This window comes from Pygocentrus nattereri, chromosome 18, assembly GCF_015220715.1.
Source record: "Pygocentrus nattereri isolate fPygNat1 chromosome 18, fPygNat1.pri, whole genome shotgun sequence".
In the NCBI taxonomy this organism is placed as follows: domain Eukaryota; kingdom Metazoa; phylum Chordata; class Actinopteri; order Characiformes; family Serrasalmidae; genus Pygocentrus; species Pygocentrus nattereri.
In genome coordinates this window covers 37943659-37963658 of record NC_051228.1, presented here as the reverse complement: position 1 = coordinate 37963658, position 20000 = coordinate 37943659, and the positions used below count along the sequence as shown (strand labels likewise).

At 45.0% G+C, this 20000-nt stretch overlaps 1 protein-coding gene across 3 annotated transcripts in view; it reads right to left on the bottom strand.

The window, feature by feature from the left end:
• Nucleotides 1-20000, bottom strand: part of dchs1b (dachsous cadherin-related 1b) — a 178894-nt gene that overhangs the window by 135190 nt on the left and 23704 nt on the right. For all 3 annotated transcript variants that reach the window (XM_037547270.1, XM_037547268.1, XM_037547269.1), the window contains exon 2: nucleotides 19325-20000. This exon is cut by the window's right edge and continues 1149 nt beyond it. In XM_037547270.1, the coding sequence (XP_037403167.1) occupies nucleotides 19325-20000 (676 nt within the window). The remainder of the gene's footprint in view (nucleotides 1-19324) is intronic.

Genomic DNA, 20000 nt, shown 5'->3' with positions numbered 1-20000 from the left:
CCATCTATCCACCAGCCCTGCTCTTCGTATTAAACACTTCATGGCAAACGGACAATGGCCAGTATGGGAATTGTGGGCCAAACGCTGATATCCAACATTTTTCATGTACATTTCTGCCGATACACAAATATTTATCAAATATAGAAACTGGGACTAAATCTAACTGGATGAGCATTACAGAGGAATGTAATCCAGTAGGCCATCGTCTGAACATTCTGCTCTTCCAGACTGCAATAAATACAGCGCTGTGCAAAATTCAGAGACCTTCATTTATTTCCTTTCGAAATGGCCAGTGGGTACCACGTTCTTCATTTTTGGGCAACAAAAAAAACATAAAGCACATATAGTAGCATATTTTCTGTGTCCACTATTTGCATTTATTAATTTTTTCCATGCTATTTAGAAGATTTTCAAGGAAATCTACAGAGATATTTTTCCACATCTCCAAAGTTCAGGCTTTGTTGCATTTTACCCTGCGACGGACTGGCGACCTGTCCAGGATGTATCCTGCCTTCCGGCTGATGACTGCTGGGATAGGCTCCAGCATCCCCCCCCCCGCGACTCTGATGGGACGGAGAAGCGGCTTGGAAAATGGATGGATGGACATTTTTTCCCTGCGATTTAGAAGATTTTCAAGGAAATCTACAGAGATATTTTTCCACATCTCCAAAGTTCAGTCTTCGTTGCGTTTTATGCTTTTCACATTCCAAGCAATCCCAAACACATCCAGTGATGTTGAAGTCCGTTCTGAGAAGACCAGCAGCTTCTTTACTCGATTCTTTCCTTTTTTTTCTTTGTTTGATGTTTTTTTGTCTGATTCCTTTTCTCAGTAACGGCTTTCTGACAGCTACACATCCTTTCAGGCCCACAGCGCTGGGTGGTCTTCTCACAGTGGAAGGATGGACAGAAACGCCTGTGGAGGTTCTCAGATTTCTCCTCCTTCTCAAAGCTTTAGGCGCTGTTTATCTGATGGTGACCAACCAGGTCTGGGTGGTCAACCAGGTCTTGCCCAGTTGTTAGGAGTCTCTATACTATAACTATATACTGTCTTCACTCATTTTTTCCTTATGGAAGTGGATTATAAAACCTGGGTTGTACTTAATGGCTGCTTTAACTGGGATTTAAATGAAGGGTGGTTTTGCTTTTTGCACAGAAATGTGTGTCATCAAACACTGCTTTAAAATATCCGTCAAATCCAAAGGTTTTCCAATACTGATCATATTTTTAAGCAATTATATTCCAATGCCCTTTTAATTCTCATATCATTGTGCATCTCTAATAGTAATGGTTCAGAATAAAACCCTTAAATCAACGCACATCAGCGTTTAGATCATATTTTCCTGATGTAAGGTTGGCGTTTCAGAGGTAAATACACGGTTTCACTCCGAGAGCAGTGCCAGCCTTCTGCACCGTGACAGACCTTCAGAGACGACGGACCGTAACAGCATTTAGCTGGTGGTGCGGTAGAGGAAGGGATCTCTCTTTGTTCTGACGGAGCGGAGATTTATGGGAGGGGGTGTGTTTTTCTCCCTCATGACTGCGCACTGGCCATCCACTTCCATTCTGTATGGCCTGCGGCCTCCTGATAACCACGCTTGTGTGTTTGGAGGTCTATGAGATGGAGGCCCGCCAGTGATCAGTGATATGTGAGGAAACAGGGAGTGGTTTGTTTTTTTTCCCCTCTACAGAGAGACAGGGGAGTGAATATGTATGTGGAGGCTGCAATAACGCTGCAAGCCAAGAGATCTGGCCTTGCAGTTCATTAGCCCACTTATCACGTCCTTGACCACAGAGCGTCAGACGCGAAGCAGACAATCGCACGCGCGCACGGAAAACTCTCCGAAAACACGATACAGTCTGAAAGTGGAGCGTTCCCGGCCGGCCGTCGGCGGAGGACAAATTACTGCCCCTAAATACAAAGCTCACAGAGTACAGGCGCTCATATGTACCCACGTGCACACCATCCCTCCTTCTCACCCTAGCACGGTCACAGTAACCATGGCAACCACAACCAGCACAATTCACTGCTGATGCATCACGCCACATGCAGACGTCTCCGTCTCCCATCTCCCGTCTCGCTCCTGTCCCTCTTTGTCTCGCAGTCTACATCTTACTCACCCTCCTATCTCTCTGTGTCTCTCTCATATGTATTGACAAGGGATGTGCATATAATATCACAATCAAGGTACACTCTCCAGACAACATACATACATACATACATACATACATATATATATATATATATATATATATATATATATATATATATATATATATATATATATATATATAATATATACCGATCAGAAATAACATTCTGACCACCTCCTTGTTTCTACGCTCATTGTCTCAGCTCCTCTTCTATATAGGCTCGATTTTGGTGAAGCAGTGAATTTAAACATATCAGTTTACTTGCACTTTTAAACGTGTTGCGCTCCTACATTGCGTATTTTTCAGCCTTCAAACAGCACAAAAAAACTAAATACTGCCGTATGTATCATGTAATGATACTGCTCAGCCCTAATATCGACACTGTAGTCTTTATGAAAGCGGCACTGAAGTCAGTGTACCATGATTTCATGCATTCCTAGCCAGTTTGTGTGGTTTCGACTGTAAACAGCAAGAGGCAGCAAAGGTCCATGGCCTCTCTCGTAAAAGTGCCTGTGTTTAACAAGTATGTCGTATAAAGCCTCCTAACACTTTTACTCACAAGAACAACAGCAGTGAATTTCTAAAAAAAAAAAAACCCTGCGTCACACGCTGGTTGCCACAAGGGTTACTTCAGGATAACGGCACGATTCTTTCTCAGTGTCAGGAAAAAAATGCATACATACGTTTCCAAAAGCATTCAGTCACCCATCCGAATCGTTGAATTCAGGTGTTCCAGTCACTTCCATGGCCACAGGTGTGTAAAGCCAGTAATGAGCAATGACTGATTTAAATTCACTCTTTTACTGCCCACATCACTATTCCGCATTATATGAAATCCGAGTCTGTCATCGGCATGAATTTCAGCAGCGTGCGGACTCCTTCGTTGGGTATTACCCAACAAGCTTGGCTACTACTAGACTCTTTTGTAAGCATTCCAGCCACCATCAAGCCCAAAAGGCAGCCAAAAGGCCAGAGATCTAATCAGACATATGTTTCGTTTGATCAGTGCCGACACATCTGTCCAGCGTTTGAAGTGCTTATTCACAGATAAGCACCAAGGAAAAGGCATTTCCAGCTCATCAGGTGTGCGTAACAGCAGCCATCTCTCGCGAGTAGAGGGCTGCAAGAGCCGGTCTGGTCATCCACACTGCAATCAGGGAGCCCCTGCACATCCGCTTTGACCATATGGGCACAAAAAGACCAGCATTCCACAGTTACAGCTCAGCAAAAGTAACAAGAGTCTGACCACAGGGCAGGAGAGACTGAGTGAAGGAACAATTAATTGCAACTTGCACATGTAGGAGCTCTAAATACGGTCACTGTGAAAGTTTACAACAATCAGGCACCACATTCTGACCACCTCCTCGTTTCTCCGCTCACTGTCCACTTTATCAGCTCCACTGACCGTATAGCTGCACTCTGTAGTTCTACAGTTACAGACTGTAGTCCATCTGTTTCTCTGATACTCTGTTACCCTGTTCTTCAGTGGTCAGGACCCCCATGGACCCTCACAGAGCAGGTACTCTTTGGGTGGTGGATCATTCTCAGCACTGCAGTCACACTGTGACTGCGAGTGGATCAGACACAGCAGTGTTACTGGAGTTTTTAAACACTGTCCACTCACTGTCCACTCTATTAGACACTCCTACCTTGTCAGTCCACCCTGTAAAGTCAGAGACGACAGCTCATCTGCTGCTGCACAGTTTGTGTTGGTCATCCTCTAGTCCTACATCAGTGGTCACAGGACGCTGTTGGCTGGGTGTTTTTGGTGGGTGGACTATTCTCAGTCCAGAAGTGACACAGCACTGCTGTGTCTGATCCACTCAGACCAGCACAACACACACTAACACACCACCACCACGTCAGTTTTACTGCAGTGCTGAGAATGACCCACCACCCAAACAGTACCTGTTCTGTGAGGGTCCATGGGGGTCCTGACCACTGAAGAACAGGGTAACAGAGTATCAGAGAAACAGATGGACTACAGTCTGTAACTGTGGATCTACAGAGTGAAACTATACGGTCAGTGGAGCTGATAAAGTGGACGGTGAGAGTAGAAACAAGGAGGTGGTCAGAATGTTGTGCCTGATCGGTGTAGCTCTAAATTGAAGGGACATAGGACACAGTCCAGGCATCTTACTCTGGATCTGACTTGGGCTTGGAGCAGAGCTGAGCTCTGTGGCCTCTTAACTGCAGAACAAATTAACAGACCAGAAGCAGCGCTCATAAAGAACAGGCTCATCAATTCCCTTTGCGCCTACTGATCATAATCCTTACGTTAAAATCCAAGCCTGGTCTTAAATCAGAACTCCTACGCCGAGACACTTTATGAATACAGACATCAGCCAGCTTGCTGAACATTCAAGAACATTAACACACAAATCTTGTTGCCTTTTAGGGTGGGTGGCTGACTGGAACAATGTTACCTAGTAAACCATTGAGAATATGCATAACTCTTGTGGAACAACAACAAAAGAGCTACAGCAAAAACGGCTGGCTGGCAAATAATGAGAATTCATTGAACATCTCTTTCTTTTTCCAGGCCGGCCTTGAGTGACGTCAGGCACTGGGCCAAATACGCTGATTCCAAATCCAAGTTACTGGAATCTTCCCCTCTTTTTGGAAGTATTTTAGCATCACTCCCTCATTTGATCGGCCTGACAGAGACGCAAGGTCAACGAGCCCATTTTCCAGGCTCTGGACTATGAAGTATTTCAGATAGGTCCACCGAGACCCTTCATACCTGCTCTCAAATATATGAGGGAACAGAGAGGGCCAGGCCAATAGAAGGATATGAAACACACTGTGTCATGTTGCTTTAAGGAGGGACAGACAGCATCATACTCAAGAAGAGGGATGCCAAAAGGCTTGTAGGATCCTGAGAAGTAAGAGATCACTGCCTTTCAGAGGCGAATCTGGCTTGAGATGCAGTGCGCTGTACTTTTTGTTCACCCCAGGTAGCCCTCGATGTTAATCTGAGTTCAGATCATCAGAAGCCGAATGAGGTTCATCCCGTTCATCCTGGACACTGGACAAAATGATTCCTCAGGTATGAAATAGTACAAACCATGTTAACGCTATTCCCTTTAAGCTGGGTGGCTGACGGATGTTTCCAAAGAAAAAGAAAGCGGGCTTCCCTTGGATCACCTCTGAAGTGGTCCTTTGTTGTCATGGCAGTGGATGTAAAGGACTCGCCAGTGTTTTGGGGTTAGTCTTAGCCAAAAATGGACCCCAGAACAAAGAGGCCCAGCTTACGCTGTTAGAAACAAAGGTTCTGTTCAGGTTCGTTTTTTGGTTCATCAAGGTCCAAGCAATGTAAATGTTCCCTCAAAGGTTCTACAGTGGTTCTAAGGTCCAGCTGTGCACCTTAAATAAGGTATAAAGTTGGTATTTGTTCCTTTTCATAACCGAATGATTTAAAGCAGAGCAGTAGAGTAAAAGCCTGGAGGCGAGGCGGGGCAGGGTGTGTGGAGTCAGTCCAGCTTAGAACAGATCGTTTCAGTGGATTATGGTTCAGTTATGTTCCCTGACTAAAGGCACTGAGATGGAGCCTTGAGGGTCCCACCCCAATGACGAGAGGGGAACCGCCCCAGTGACAGTCTAGTACCTTTATTTCTGAGAGTGTAGGAGCCACTTAACTCTGCATCACACAGCATTACCGTCTCCAAGCCTTGTTCACACAACCAGGTAGACCAGCTTCTTCTTGGCTCTCCATCAGGACGAAGGAGGTTCCATCCATCCTACTGCTTTCTGCATGGACAGTGGTCAGCTTATGAAAGAGAGGACCTACTGTTTGGTGAAGAGTAGTTATTTTCAAACACGTCGCATCTTTCGCACACGAATGACGACAGATACGGTCAGAAATCCAACTCGGTTAAACCGAGTCTTTCGCTCCATTCATTGATTCACAAGTTTCGACTGTGAATATTATTCACATTTTGTGATAATTCAGTCTCTGACATGAATGAATGTAAATATTGCTACTAAAAGTTTCACTCAGTTGGACTCATGAACTCAAAAACGGTTCAGAAGAGCGATTCATTCATACACTTGATTCTGGCTCGGCTGTTCAGCTCAGATTCAGAAAACCCAAACCAACTGTCAGTCACAATCTGCCCTAAACGCTGGCTGTAAATTACAGAACGGCAGTTATGAAGCACAACTCCTGAGGAGTTTCTGGCCCAGTCGTGGTGTTCTCTAAGCAAAAGCTGTCTCTGAGAACTAAATCTTACAGAGCCACACCAAGATGCCAACTAAAACAAGTTTACCTAAACCGGGCCAAGTGCCTATGAATCAACTCAGCATGAGGTTTGGAAAAAAGCAGTAAGGCCTTCTTCCCGTCACACAGAAACCTCAAGCTAATGTACGGCCTCTTAATTATAAAACAAACGTACCATATTTACCCCCTCGCATCAGCAGCATGTTGGGTAATGGTGGCAAGAGAGCAGATGGTGGGCGCTTCTCTTAAGCGCCACAACGAAGGGGATGATTCGGAGACGGATTCATGCCGGCAGGCAGCTGGCAGAATGTTTGCGGCGTGCTGGTGTGTGTGCTCGAACGATGGAGGTCAGGAAACAGACCACCAGGGAGAGGATGGGATTACTGGGTGTGCTGGACAGGGCATGGGAGGAATACGCTGGGTGCCTGACAGTCTACAGCAGACAGGGAAGGGTTTGAGCAGCCACAATTTATGGTGAAGTGAGTGTGTGTGCGAGTTTGTTTTTGTACATTTTCAGGACAAAATGGTCCGTCTTCTCAGGAAAACCAGAGAAAGCTTTGACTCTGTAACCTGCTTTTCTTGAAATCCACTAAAAACGTTCATAACGCGGACTATTTGATCCACTCCCCTCGGGCAGGAGGCTTCGGTCCATTCGGACCAGAACCTCCCGCCACAGGAACAGTTTCTTCCCCTCTGCCATTGGACTCAAGAACAATATATAATCACGTCACTTACCTCTTTATAACCCTGCCCTGGTCACTTTACTTGAATTGCACTACTCCACCTGCACTGTTGTATATAGAACTGCTGTACATGCCTTTTGTCTTTTTATTTTTATTCATTCTATCTATATTTTATATTTGCATAGAGTATTTATTTATGTGGACTTAAATTTGCATGCCTAGTACTACTTGTTTTTATGTTGCACCTTCATGCCGAAGCAAATTCCTAGTCTGTGAATCCTGTTCATTGACAATGGCAATAAAACTTCTTCTGATTCTTCTTCTGACAAAAACGGATTCTTTCGTTTTAAATTGACCACGCCAGGTCCTTTTATGATACTCAGGTTTAGGGTTAGGTTTAGGAAATTCTAGAGACGTACAATGATAAGGAATCATATCAGTTTATTCATCCCCTAAAAATAGATCCACGCCGGATAGATGTTTACACCTAGATTTCAAACTGAATTTAATATCTATTCTACAGCATTTATAATCCTCAAAAATAAAGGTACTAAACCATCACTGGGGCAGTGCCCCTCTAGTCACTGGGGAACCCTCAAGGCTCCATCCCAGTACCTTTAGTCAGGGAACAGAACTGAACCATAATCCACTGAAATGATCTGTTCTAAGCTGGACTGACTCCACACACCCCGCCTCGCCTCGCCTCCAGGCTTTTACTCTACTGTTCTGTTTTAAAACATTCGGTTATGAAAAGGAACAAATACCAACTTTTCACCTGGAGAACCTGATTCAAGCTCCACAGAGCAGGTACTGTTTGGGTGGTGGGTCATTCTCAGCACTGCAGTAATACTGACGTGGTGGTGGTGGTCTGAGTGGATCAGACACAGCAGGGCTGCTGGAGTTTTAATATTCTTATATTTAGATGAAGCAATTCTGGGCCATTACCATTGGCTCATTGGACATGAAATGGTCACACAATGTAAAGACCGGCTGCTGATAAAGTAGATAAAAAATGAAAAATGAAGTAAAAATGAAGTTATGAGGTTTTGATAAGGCAGTGATACATACACAACACACATCTGCAGTCGGAACAAAACCTCGTATCTCCAAAATAGTAACTTTACAGGAGAAGGAAAAAAAAAAAAAAAACATTCTTTACTTTCTATGTAAGTCAATGGCACCAGGCGTTTCCCAGGTCATTTCGAACCGTTTCTCTTGGTGCTTTCATTGCATTTTTCGGATGCATTTTCAATTTAGGCCAAAAAAACTGAAAAATGACAAAAACGGAGATACAAGGTTTTGTTCCGTCAGCAGCGATATGTTCCCACGTCCTAACACTATGAAAACAGAGAATCCATATATGAGCATACTTGCATGCAAGTGACTTTTCCGCAGCCAGCGCCCACATCAGTCTATGTGCCCTCGCACTTCATGAAAGTACAACTCAGCTAATAAATACAATGGTCCATAACCACGAGGTGGAGAGGCTGAAAGCAGCGGAGATTAGCAGGACCACAGTGTGGTTGCGAGTCTAATCCAACTCAAGCTTAGCTCTGCTCCTGCGCAAGCCTTAATAGAGCATGCACTTCAACCTGTTCATTAAATCAATATACCTCTTATTATTGCTGGCCGGGTGTCTGAAGCCAGCAGTAGCCTTGTAATTAAATTTCACTCAGCTGAGCTCTTTAATGGGGAGGTCTTACTGCATGTTAGAGGGGGAGAGGGGGAGAGAGAGCGATGCTTATTTTGGAGGCGGGAGAGGAGAACGGTTAGCCATCTTTCCGTTCTCTGACTGAGAGGATGTAATGCTTGGGCACATCCTTCAGAGTCACAGAGCTGCAAAGGCCGTTAGCCGATTTAAGCTGCAGCTGAAAGAAATCAAGCACACATTGCCAACAATGACAAAGGCATGGATTTATATATTCATTTCACTTGTAGTTTATTGAAACAAATGTTGCTGAGAGTGTGGATTCTAAACGTTTAACCTATACCACATTTGGGTTAGTAAGTAGAAGAGAAAGCATGTACACCGGTCAGGCGTAACGTTCTGGCCACCCCCTCGTTTCTACGCTCACTGTCCACTTTATCAGCTCCACTTACTGTATAGCTGCACTCTGTAGTTCTACAGTTACAGACTGTAGTCCATCTGTTTCTCTGATACTCTGTTACCCTGTTCTTCAGTGGTCAGGACCCCCATGGACCCTCACAGAGCAGGTACTATTTGGGTGGTGGGTCATTCTCTGGTGGTGTGTTAGTGTGTGTTGTGCTGGTACGAGTGGATCAGACACAGCAGTGCTGCTGGAGCTGTGTCCACTCACTGTCCCCTCTATTAGACACTCCTACCTTGTCGGTCCACCTTGTAGATGTAAAGTCAGAGACGACAGCTCATCTGCTGCTGCACGGTTTGTGCTGGTCATCCTCTAGTCCTTCATCAGTGGTCACAGGACGCTGCCCACAGGACACTGTTGGCTGGATATTTTTGGTTGGTGGACTATTCTCAGTCCAGCAGCGACACTGAGGTGTTTACTCCAGCAGCACTGCTGTGTCTGATCCACTCAGACCACTATGCATGGGTGGTCTCATTTTCCTCATCCTCTATACCACGTATTGGAGCTTAACACTCTCAGTGCAGTTAACTGTAAACCACCAAGAACACAAGCAAATGGAACAATAAAGACCAAGAGAGAAAGATGAACAGGGAAAGGCAGAGACTGTAGAAAGCGAGCGTAAAAAGACAGACGGCAAAAAGGGGTAAATGAAAAGTGGGGGTAGAAAGTGGGACAACAGTGTTGGAAAGGGCGTGGACACATGCCAGGGAGGGCCAGACTGAAATAAAGAGAAAGACCGTCGCCTCTCCTGATTTGCCCCTTTGTGTTTTAGTTCAGACTTATTTGGCTCTTTGTCTCGCTTTGGACTAATGCGTTTTTTATCTGGGTTCAGCCCCACCGCTCTGGTCATTCTTCACTGCTGCACACTGGAGCCAGGCAGGAGATTTTGATTGGAGAGGTTGGCAGGCCTGGAGGAAGGCTAGGGTGGGGTGTTTGTTGAAAAAAAGGCCTGCTTGCCCCAAGCTTGCACTCTCTCACACTCTTAAAACAAGCCCTTTCAGCTTGGAGCGAAAAGCCTGTCACTGTACACAAACCATTCCGAAGCAATCCCAAACAGCGTCGTCTGAACGCAAATCTAGGCGAAAATATTTGGGCTACGTTTGATCCCAACCAACTGTGCCATTTGGGGCTTTACTAACAAAAGCTGAGGCCTTCTTATTGTGGCTGGTGAGAAGATGGAAATGGAAAAAGCGTGGCTGATGCTTGTTTATATAACGTCAAGTGAACTCGGTTGATTATAATCTACGGCTGCGTGAGTTTGAATATGTAAGACAGACAGTGTGAGCAGGGCTGTGTGACTGTGTGTCAGCATAAGCAGTTTTGGCACACGCTTCCTCTGAGATGTTGATTTAGAAGACCGTGTGTGGAGAGAGACAAGCAGCTGCGATAGCAAACGGGATTAGGACCAGTGCTGCTCTCCTCAAGACTCACCTCGGACAACTCTCCACAGATCCACTTTTGTTGGAAGAGCGCATGGGAGAGTTTAGCCAGAGGAAGAGAGAAAGAGACGGAAGCAGTAGATCACGCTATCACTGTGTCACAGTCTCGAACATAGAACAAGAGGCAAACACCATGCTGCGAACTCTTCCTGACCTTCTGGAGAATAAATAAATTGGAAGCAGTGTTGAGTCTGAGACACAACAATGGAAAAATCAGTAGATATCCTGATTTCTGGGCCAGGAACTACTCAAGAGGAGGTAGGTAAAACATGAAACATGGGGGGGCGAAACTACAAGATTGCTATGAATGCCATTGTGACGGCGCATTAAGTAGCGTTGGGAAACATTTAAAGTTATCTCGATTGATAAAGAAAGCATTTCTGAGCATATCCTGGAGATCCACCGTACTTAAAGAACACTGAATGCAGCTCACTGGATTTAGGCGTGTAGAGGTGGTCAAGACGACTTGCTGAAGTGCAGACCGAGCATCAGAACGGGGAAGAAAGGGGATTTAAGGGGCTTTGAACGTGGCGTGGTTGTTGGCGCCAGACGGGCTGGTCTGAGTATTTCAGAAACTGCTGATCTGCTGGGATTTTCATACACAACCATCTCTAGGGTTCACAGAGTACGGTCCGAAAAAGAGGAAATATCCAGCGAGCGGTCAGTTGTGTGGATGAAAATGCCTTGTTGATGTGAGAGGTCAGAGGAGAATGGGCAGACTGGTTCCAGATGATAGAAAGACAGCAGGAACTCAAATAACCAACCAGAATCTCTGAGGAACGTTTCCAACACCTTGTTGAAAGTATAGCAGGAAGAATTAAAGCAGTTCTGAAGGCAAAAGGGGGTCCAGCCTTTTACTAGCAAGGTGTACCTAATAAAGTGGCCGGTGAGTGTACATGCTTCATTACAAATAGAGCCCAATCAGGCCTGGTTAAATGCCACTCCAATAACAGTGAGTCTGTTGAATGAAAGTAATTGAATTTCATTGTTTCTGAAAGTATTTTTAAATGTGGCACCACTGGTCGATTTTTCTCTATTCCAGACCTCGGAAAACTAAACATTATGGATGGAATTTCAGTCAAATCTAATTTGTGAATTTGAAAGCCACCAGTCAAAAAACACCCCCCCCCCACCACACACACACACACACACACACACACACAAAAAGGCTAAATGTACAGAACTCTTGAAGCTACAGGCCACAGCGCACTGGACACCTCCAAAAACAGGGACACCATTCTACCTTATTAAATCCAGACCACAGATCCGTCATCAGTGTCATTTGGCCTCAAATTTCCACTGACGAGGAAATCTTTAAAGCTACATTATGTAGGTTTGGGGGATTTGGAGGCCTCCATTCTGAAAACATAATTGCGTGCAACGTTCGGAAGAACAAGTTTTGGACCCCTTCCCCAAGCGGATGAATCTGATGATTGCACACAAACTAAAAAGAGTATTCAAGGAGAACTTGGTCAAAACCGTGAAGGACGTGTGCTTTACGGGTGTTAGTGAATTATCCACTATTGTCTTTACCTCTTCTTCGGTACGATGTTGATTATGCCCTTGAGTCTTTACTTTTACTTTTAATATGACTTTTGGTTTTAGCTAGTTTTTACTTTTTACTTTTATCAATTTTGTTACTGTCAATTCATTCTCTTACATCGATTTCTTTTATTTAATTAATTTGTTTTCATTTATTTTATCCTATATGCTCTGTAACTTGATAAGTCGTTATATTGATTGAAATCATTTATTGATTTAACAGTTTATTGGTACCTTATTATTAAATTTGACTTGTGTTTTTTTTTATTATTTAATTAAAGCATTTGATTTTTTTTCTTCTCAATCCCTGATTCTTGTATTACTCGGCTACACCGTAAATGAGGGTCTACCTCAATGTATTCCGAGTTTAAATGCTGATTGATTTAAAGGTTGATTGATTGATTGAGCCTGTGTTTTTTAAACTTTCACTTAAATATTAAACAATTTTGATCTAAATATCATAATACTTTTTTGGGTACCTAGTTATATTTTCGCCATATCTCCCATCCCCAACATTACGGTACCAAGGCACACACCCTGTTTACTTTGCGAATGGCTGTCAACCTTTATATTGTCTCTGAGTCTGTAAAGACGGATTTCGCACTGCTGTCTTTCACAGGAATGACATACAAATCGCAGGAATTCACTGATGGAGCTGTCCTCCACTGGGACGTAGCTAACACTAAAACACGAATCCTCAAGAGCATGTCCCGGATCTCCTATAAGCCTCCTCTCATGAAGAGCAGATGTCGGAATCAGCCACCTGCTGTCAGGACGGAGCATCCTGCTTTTCCGTCTTTCTAGCAGTGTTTGCCTTGACTAGATCGCATTGACTAAAAATGACAATGTGGGAAAGTTGTCGCCACAGACCCCTGCGATCCCTAAAACCCTCAGACCACCTGCTGGCTCATGTTACCATCCGTCTACGATCCTCTCCTGAACCCAAAGAATCGCACAAATTCGCAGTAATCTGCCTCGGTACGTCATGAAATTCGATTATTGTGACCATGAGGACCACCATGACCCAGTGGACCTCCTGGTGCTAAAGCCAGTAAGGAATACCGAGACACCAGATGTTCCTTCGTGAGGTCTCCCCTATGTAACATTACACAAGGGAGCTACGATGAGATACAGGTCTTGGTGATTCATCAAATGGCAAATGGCGTGGGAACAGGGGACGGTATGTCGGAGAACAGCGGAAAGCTTGCTAAACAAAAGCAATAAAGCAAGGACAAAACTGAACGAGTCAGGGAGCAAAACATAAAGACAAGGAAATTTCTAGACGGGATAAAAGGCCTCTTTCTCCCGGCGCTCGTAAATAAAAATGAAAGGAGGAATCGAGTGTATTCACAGAGACAGACAGGTGTCAGAGAGAAAATGGAGAGTAAGGAACTTTGACTTCACTTTTTCTTTCATCGGCGTCCAACTATTGTTCTGCATAACTGGAGGAGGCGCAGAACTAGAACAGCATCAATGCAGGAAATGCATTGTATGTATGGAGCAAGTGGGAGGTTTCCCGCATTGGAACGCCAGGCTTTCTTGTTTGTGCTTCCGAGCAATCAAAGCAAGGAAGCACATTTGAAGGAATTACACATTTCACAGAAAGTGGCCGGAAATGTTCACCCATATTATGTCTATGGTTTTGAGCTGGTTTCACTAAGGACAGGAATATTTGTGTTGAGGGCCGAACGATTAATCGTTTTTATATCGAAATCACAATTTTAAAAATCTTTTAATCGCAAGAGCTGCAATTTTTATCACAGTCTTATCGTCTGTTTTCAACTACACTCTTAATAAAGATGGTTCTTCAAGGGTTCTTTAGTAAAGAAAATGGTTCTATATAGAACAATGTACACCTCAAAGAACCCTTTGCATGATTAAATGGTTCCTCATCTCATGAAAGGGTTCTTCAGACTGATGGAGAATGTGCTATAGATGGTTCTATAGAGAATCTTTTTGAAAAGGGTTCTATATAGCACCCAAAAGGGTTCTTCTATTGTTTCAGTAACAGTAGTAACAGTATAGTAACAGTAGCAGAACCCTTTTAGGTGCTATATAGAACCATATACGACACAGTCAGAAGAACCGTTTCACAATACAAATAAACATCTAATCAGGCCAAAGGGTTTTTGAGGGTTCATAGCTCCATAGAACCATTTTCTTTAGTAAAGAACCTTTAAAGAACCATCGTTTTAGGTGTGAATGTTGATACGTTGGGAGGTTTAAGTAGGGAAATGTAACCTCATCACACGAAGCTCGGGAACTGCTTTTAGATGAATTCGGCGAATCAGAAGCAGCCAAACAACCGTGTGCTGTGACATCACAACCACAAGTAACCGGGAGGCTGGTGCTCCGTGTTAAGAGCTCAAGCCTCAAGACAGAAACGTAGACGCTGGTCTTCTTAGTTTAAAGAGGCTCAGACATCAGTTTATAGGAAACATTCACACTTTAAATCATAATCACAATATTGATATTTCACTGAAATCGTCCAGCCCCAGGCCATGGTAAGTGGATTAAGCATGACTACCAATCTCAGTTCCACTGGCTGATACATCAGAACCTGCATACATGTATAAGTTTGAAAAAATTAGGGGGTATCAGCATATTTGTGGAATAAAATTCCAAGCAGAAATTTTAAAAAAGCTACAAAAACAAGGGAGATTAGGGAAACGAGGAGAAATCCCTATGCCATATGGTAGTAAGCATTCGACTTAATGAGGCATACCACCACCCCCGATCCACAGGGTCCAGCTATCTGCCAGTATTTGAGATGTTTGGATTGTGAATAATCAAAGTAAACACGAACCAATGGCTCTGCTTCTGAAGTGTTTCTTTAAGTGAATCAAGTAATTGTTTAGGCTTCGTGGGAACAGAGTTCACCGAGTGCCGTGTCTGGGTGTCGCACGCCTGTGTGCCGACGACTGGAGGACGTATATACATCATTGTGAGGGCGCAAACAGGCCCGCGTATTATAATAATTCATTCAAAAGTATTCTATAGCGTGCCTGCCAGCCAAAAAACGTGCAATCTCGTTTCGGGACACGTTCAACCCCGTTCCTGGGCGCAGTACAAAAAGGGGTCTGTGCTCTGCAGATGCTGCATGTTACAGTCTGTATGAGCAGGTAGCCACAGTCTGGCTCATATTTCCGGTGGGGGCACATTTCAACGTGACCCCACCGTGGGCCAAGTCTTGTGTTACAGGAAACTGTCCCCAGGTAGCTTCCTCCACCAGCGCCGGCCCAGATGTGTTCTACCCTCGGATTTATTAAATGCGATTAGTCTTTCCTTGAGGATTCGGGAAAAGCATCATTTAACACCGTGGAGCGTGTGATTGCTGAGACAGGTGGAGAGACGGCAGAAATTTACTGCGGTTTAATGTGAGGTACGGCACTCGATATTGCAGCACCTGCACATGCTCACACACACACACACACACACACACACCCTTGGTAGGTCCAATGCACCAACGCACAGCATCGAATGGGGCTGCTGAGTGAAGAAGCTGATAAAATCACTCCCGAGCCCTTCCCAACACCCCCGTGCCTAATGCCTAGCACACATAAGCAAGCGATCTCAATATGATTTGTTTTCAAGCACCAGCGAGTAGATCTGAAATCAGCGGGGAGAAAGGCTGCCAAGGCACGACTCGCACAGGAAAAGATTCCTCTCCGGCTCGGTGAGGAGCTGATAAACACAGGCGCTCCCGTCTCCAATGTGAAAGCGATCAAAACTCGCCCTGAAAAATGCTAAAAGGTGCTGTGTACTTTGTTCCTTCTGAGCCTACAAAGTGGAAACGGTTGTAATTTGTCACTCACTGGTTTCGAGATCGTACGTGACGGTCTGGAACCCAAAGCAGACTCTTAAGTCATCACAGCTAATGCTAACAGGCCTGTGATTGAATGAGAACAAGAGGAAGCTGACCCCTCAGGATACGTCAAAACAGAGCGCAGGAACCACACTGAGCATCCTGACCTGGGACCATCTTGCTCAGCCAACATGCTGAACTTCATGCTGAAACAATCATCACATGAGGAACTGAACCCAAAACAGTAAGAAACACACTCGACTGAGCGGAGGAAACTACCACACGCGCACAGAGGGGTCATTCTCAGCCCAGCACGCCACAACGGGCCCTCCGCTGAATAGGGTCTGGTTATCAAACTAAACTCAAGACGTCCACAGGACCTAGCGGGAAAACATACTGAGAACCGGAGACGACAGACTTCATGAGAAACCACTCTTGGGAGAACTGGGGAAACCGAAAAATAAATAAAAGGCAGGTTTTTCCTTCACTGTTATGTAAATAATACACCACGCTATGCCGCAGATAAGGCCTCCTCCCTACAGATGAGCCTTCAGAGGGAACGAGAAAAGTGGCTCAAGGAGAGTACATTAAAATTCCCAGTCTACAGGGAGATTCACTCGAAAGAGGCCCTGAATATTCTGCTGTAACTGCTGTTAGGACGAAGCAATCTGAACCAAACAAATGCACTGCATATCTTGGTGTGTGTGTACTCGATTGCATCACATGTGATGCTGGAATGATCTCCGTTTTCTGCCTGACACATGAGAGGTACCTTCTCTGAGGTCTACCTCTTCTCCTTCTACCCGGCAGCTCCATCTCCGACATGCTTTGCCCAATATATCCACTATTCCTCCTCAACACATGTCCAAACCATCTCAACCTGGCCTCTCTGGCTTTATCTCCAAACTGCTCCACCTTCACCGTCCCTCTGATCTGCTCATTTCTAATCTTGTCCATCCTGGTCACTCCCAATGAAAATCTCAGCATCTTCATCTCCGCCACCTCCAGCTCAGCCTCCTGTCTTTTAGACAGAGCCACAGTCTCCAAACCAAACATCATAGCAGGACGCACTGCTGTCTTGTAGACCTTCCCTTTCACTCTTGCTGCTATCCTTCTGTCACACATCAGCCCTGACACCCGTCTCCACCCACTCCATCCTGCCTGCACCCTCTTCCTCTTCCTCACCTCTTTTCTACACTGTCCATTGCTCTGGATGGTTGACCCAAGATATTTGAAGTCATCCACCTTTACGATCTCTACTCCTTGCATCTTCACCTGTCCACCTGCCTCCCTCTCATTCACACACATGTATTCCGTCTTGTCTCTACTGACCTTCATTCCTCTCCTCTCCAGTGCAAACCTCCACCTCTCCAGATTCTCTTCCACCTGCTCTCTACTCTCACCACATTTTCAAATTATGTCAAAAACTGAAAAACAGACAAAAATGGAGATACGAGGTTTTCTTCCGACAGCAGCGATAATGGATTACAGACACTGTGTTTGACATTCATATTAATTCAGAAAGACCAAAATGAACACAAATCTACAGCCCTGATGTCACGCAAGAAGCGAGAAGAAAGTGACCTGTCAAATATTTAGGCCAGGCTTGGTGAGAACGGAGCATGCCATCTTCTGCCTCCCTGTGGATCGTAACCAGGAACCACAGTCGGTTTGGCGCTGTGCACGTCAGCGTGTGGAACACAGTGTAACTCGGACTGTGTGGAGGCTGCAGAGGAGCTATGGCTAAAACAATCCTGTGGACTGTCAGAGTGTCCCGTTTTGTTCCTTTGAGGCTTTGAGGAATGTAGTGGAACGAATAAAATCACATTCTAGAACAGTGAAAAACCAACAGCGGTGGCATGCGGCATGAAATGAGTTCTAAAGATGGTGTCAACTAATAATAACTGGCACGAAATAGTTTTACACAGAAAAGTAACCCAGATTTCTTCCATAGTTGACATTTTATCATTAGTGGCTACAAACCAAAGACCTCTGGTGTAGCACGAAGCAGTGTAGCTTAGAATAGTTGCTTCTGAAAAACTGACAGATCTTTTTCCGTGCTTGAACGCTCCTCCTGTCTAAATCCCTTCTGGTGTCTATATTCTTTCCTGATCTCAGTGTCAACGTATCTGTATTAGTGTAGGGCTGCTCCTCGTCTCTGACTCCAATTCCCCTTATAGGGAACCCACATTCCAAATTCCTCTGATCACTGACCAGCCGCCTTCTCCAAATATAAGTTAAATGAACCTGCAACACTGTGGAATTCCAGTGTTTATCCGGACTATTTTTTCTGGAGGGCGTTTTTGGTGCAGATGCTTCTGTTGGAACCATATGATCTCTCAGACTTTTGAAGTTTGTGGTTCTTTTTGTGAGGAAAGAGGGAAAACATAAAAAAGAAATCATGCCCCAGATTCCCTTTCTGTTGCACAGAGGCAACAACAAGCTGAAGAAATAGATGGCCAAAATGATGCATGGTCACTAGGTTCATGGCAACGGCCTTGTAATACAGATATACACCAATCAGTCATAACATAATGACCACCTCCTTGTTTCTACGCTCATTGTCCACTTCATCAGCTCCACTTACTGTATAGCTGCACTCTGTAGTTCTACAGTTACAGACTGTAGTCCATCTGTTTCTCTGATACTCTGTTACCCTGTTCTTCAGTGGTCAGGACCCCCATGGACCCTCACAGAGCAGGTACTGTTTGGGTGGTGGGTCATTCTCAGCACTGCAGTAACACTGACGTGGTGGTGGTGTGTTAGTGTGTGTTGCACTGGTACGAGTGGATCAGACACAGCAGTGCTGCTGGAGTTTTTAAACACCTCAGTGTCGCTGCTGGACTAAGAATAGGCCACCAACCAAAAATATCCAGACAACAGCGTCCTGTGACCACTGGTGAAGGTCTAGAGGATGACCAACACAAACTGTGCAGCAGCAGATGAGCTGTCGTCTGTGACGAGTGTCTAATAGAGTGGACAGTGAGTGGACACTGTTTAAAAACTCCAGCATCACTGCTGTGTCTGATCCACTCAGACCAGCACAACACACACTAACACACCACCACCACCACGTCAGTGTTACTGCAGTGCAGAGAATGATCCACCACCCAAATAGCACCTGCTCTGTGAGGGTCCATGGGGTCAGATAAATAGATGGACTTAAGTCTGTAACTGTAGATCTACAAAATGCACCCATACAGTAAGTGGGGCTGATAAAATGGACAATGAGTGTAGAAACAAAGAGGTGGTCATGCCTGATTGGTGTATGTATAAATGATGTAGGCTACATCACAGTAACGTATGACTAGCTACTATTAAATACAGAAGAATGTTGTGAGAGATACGCTGCATCAACATGTTGATATGATCCCTACCTCAAGGAAACATGTCCCAGCGGCTGTGTTCTCCTTGATGGACACATTGTAGAAGCTGCTCCCAAAGACTGGCTCGTTGTCATTAATATCCTGTAGGCTGATTTCCACCAGGGCAGTGGAGGACAAGGGGGGCTTTCCTCTGTCCGTAGCCACTACCTTGATACTGGGCTTCGGGTAGGTCTCGTAATCCAGCTGGGTAGCTGTAGTGATGATCCCTGTCACAGGGTCGATGGTGAACCAATCAGAATGTGTGCCTTTGTCGGGCAAGATGCTGTATCGAATGTCACCATTGGGGCCTTGGTCTTTGTCTCGTGCAGTCACCTGTAGCACAAAGCTACCTGGATAAACCACCTCTGGAATAGTCTGCTTGTACGCCTGCTGGTCAAACAAAGGAGGGTTATCGTTGACGTCTGTGACTTGGATTGTAAAGGATGACTCAGCTCGGAGTGGTGGGGTGCCAGAGTCTGTAGCCATGACACGGAGTTCGTACGAGTCTCTCTCTTCACGGTCCAGAACCTGGTCCACATAGATGAGGTAGATGATGCTGTCCTTGGTAGTGAGGGCAAATTTACCATCTCCGCCTTCCAGGGAGACATTGACGTTGGAATATTCACCGTAATCAGGGTCTGAGACTGAGATACGGGCAACATACTGACCAGGCTGGGCGCCCTCAGAT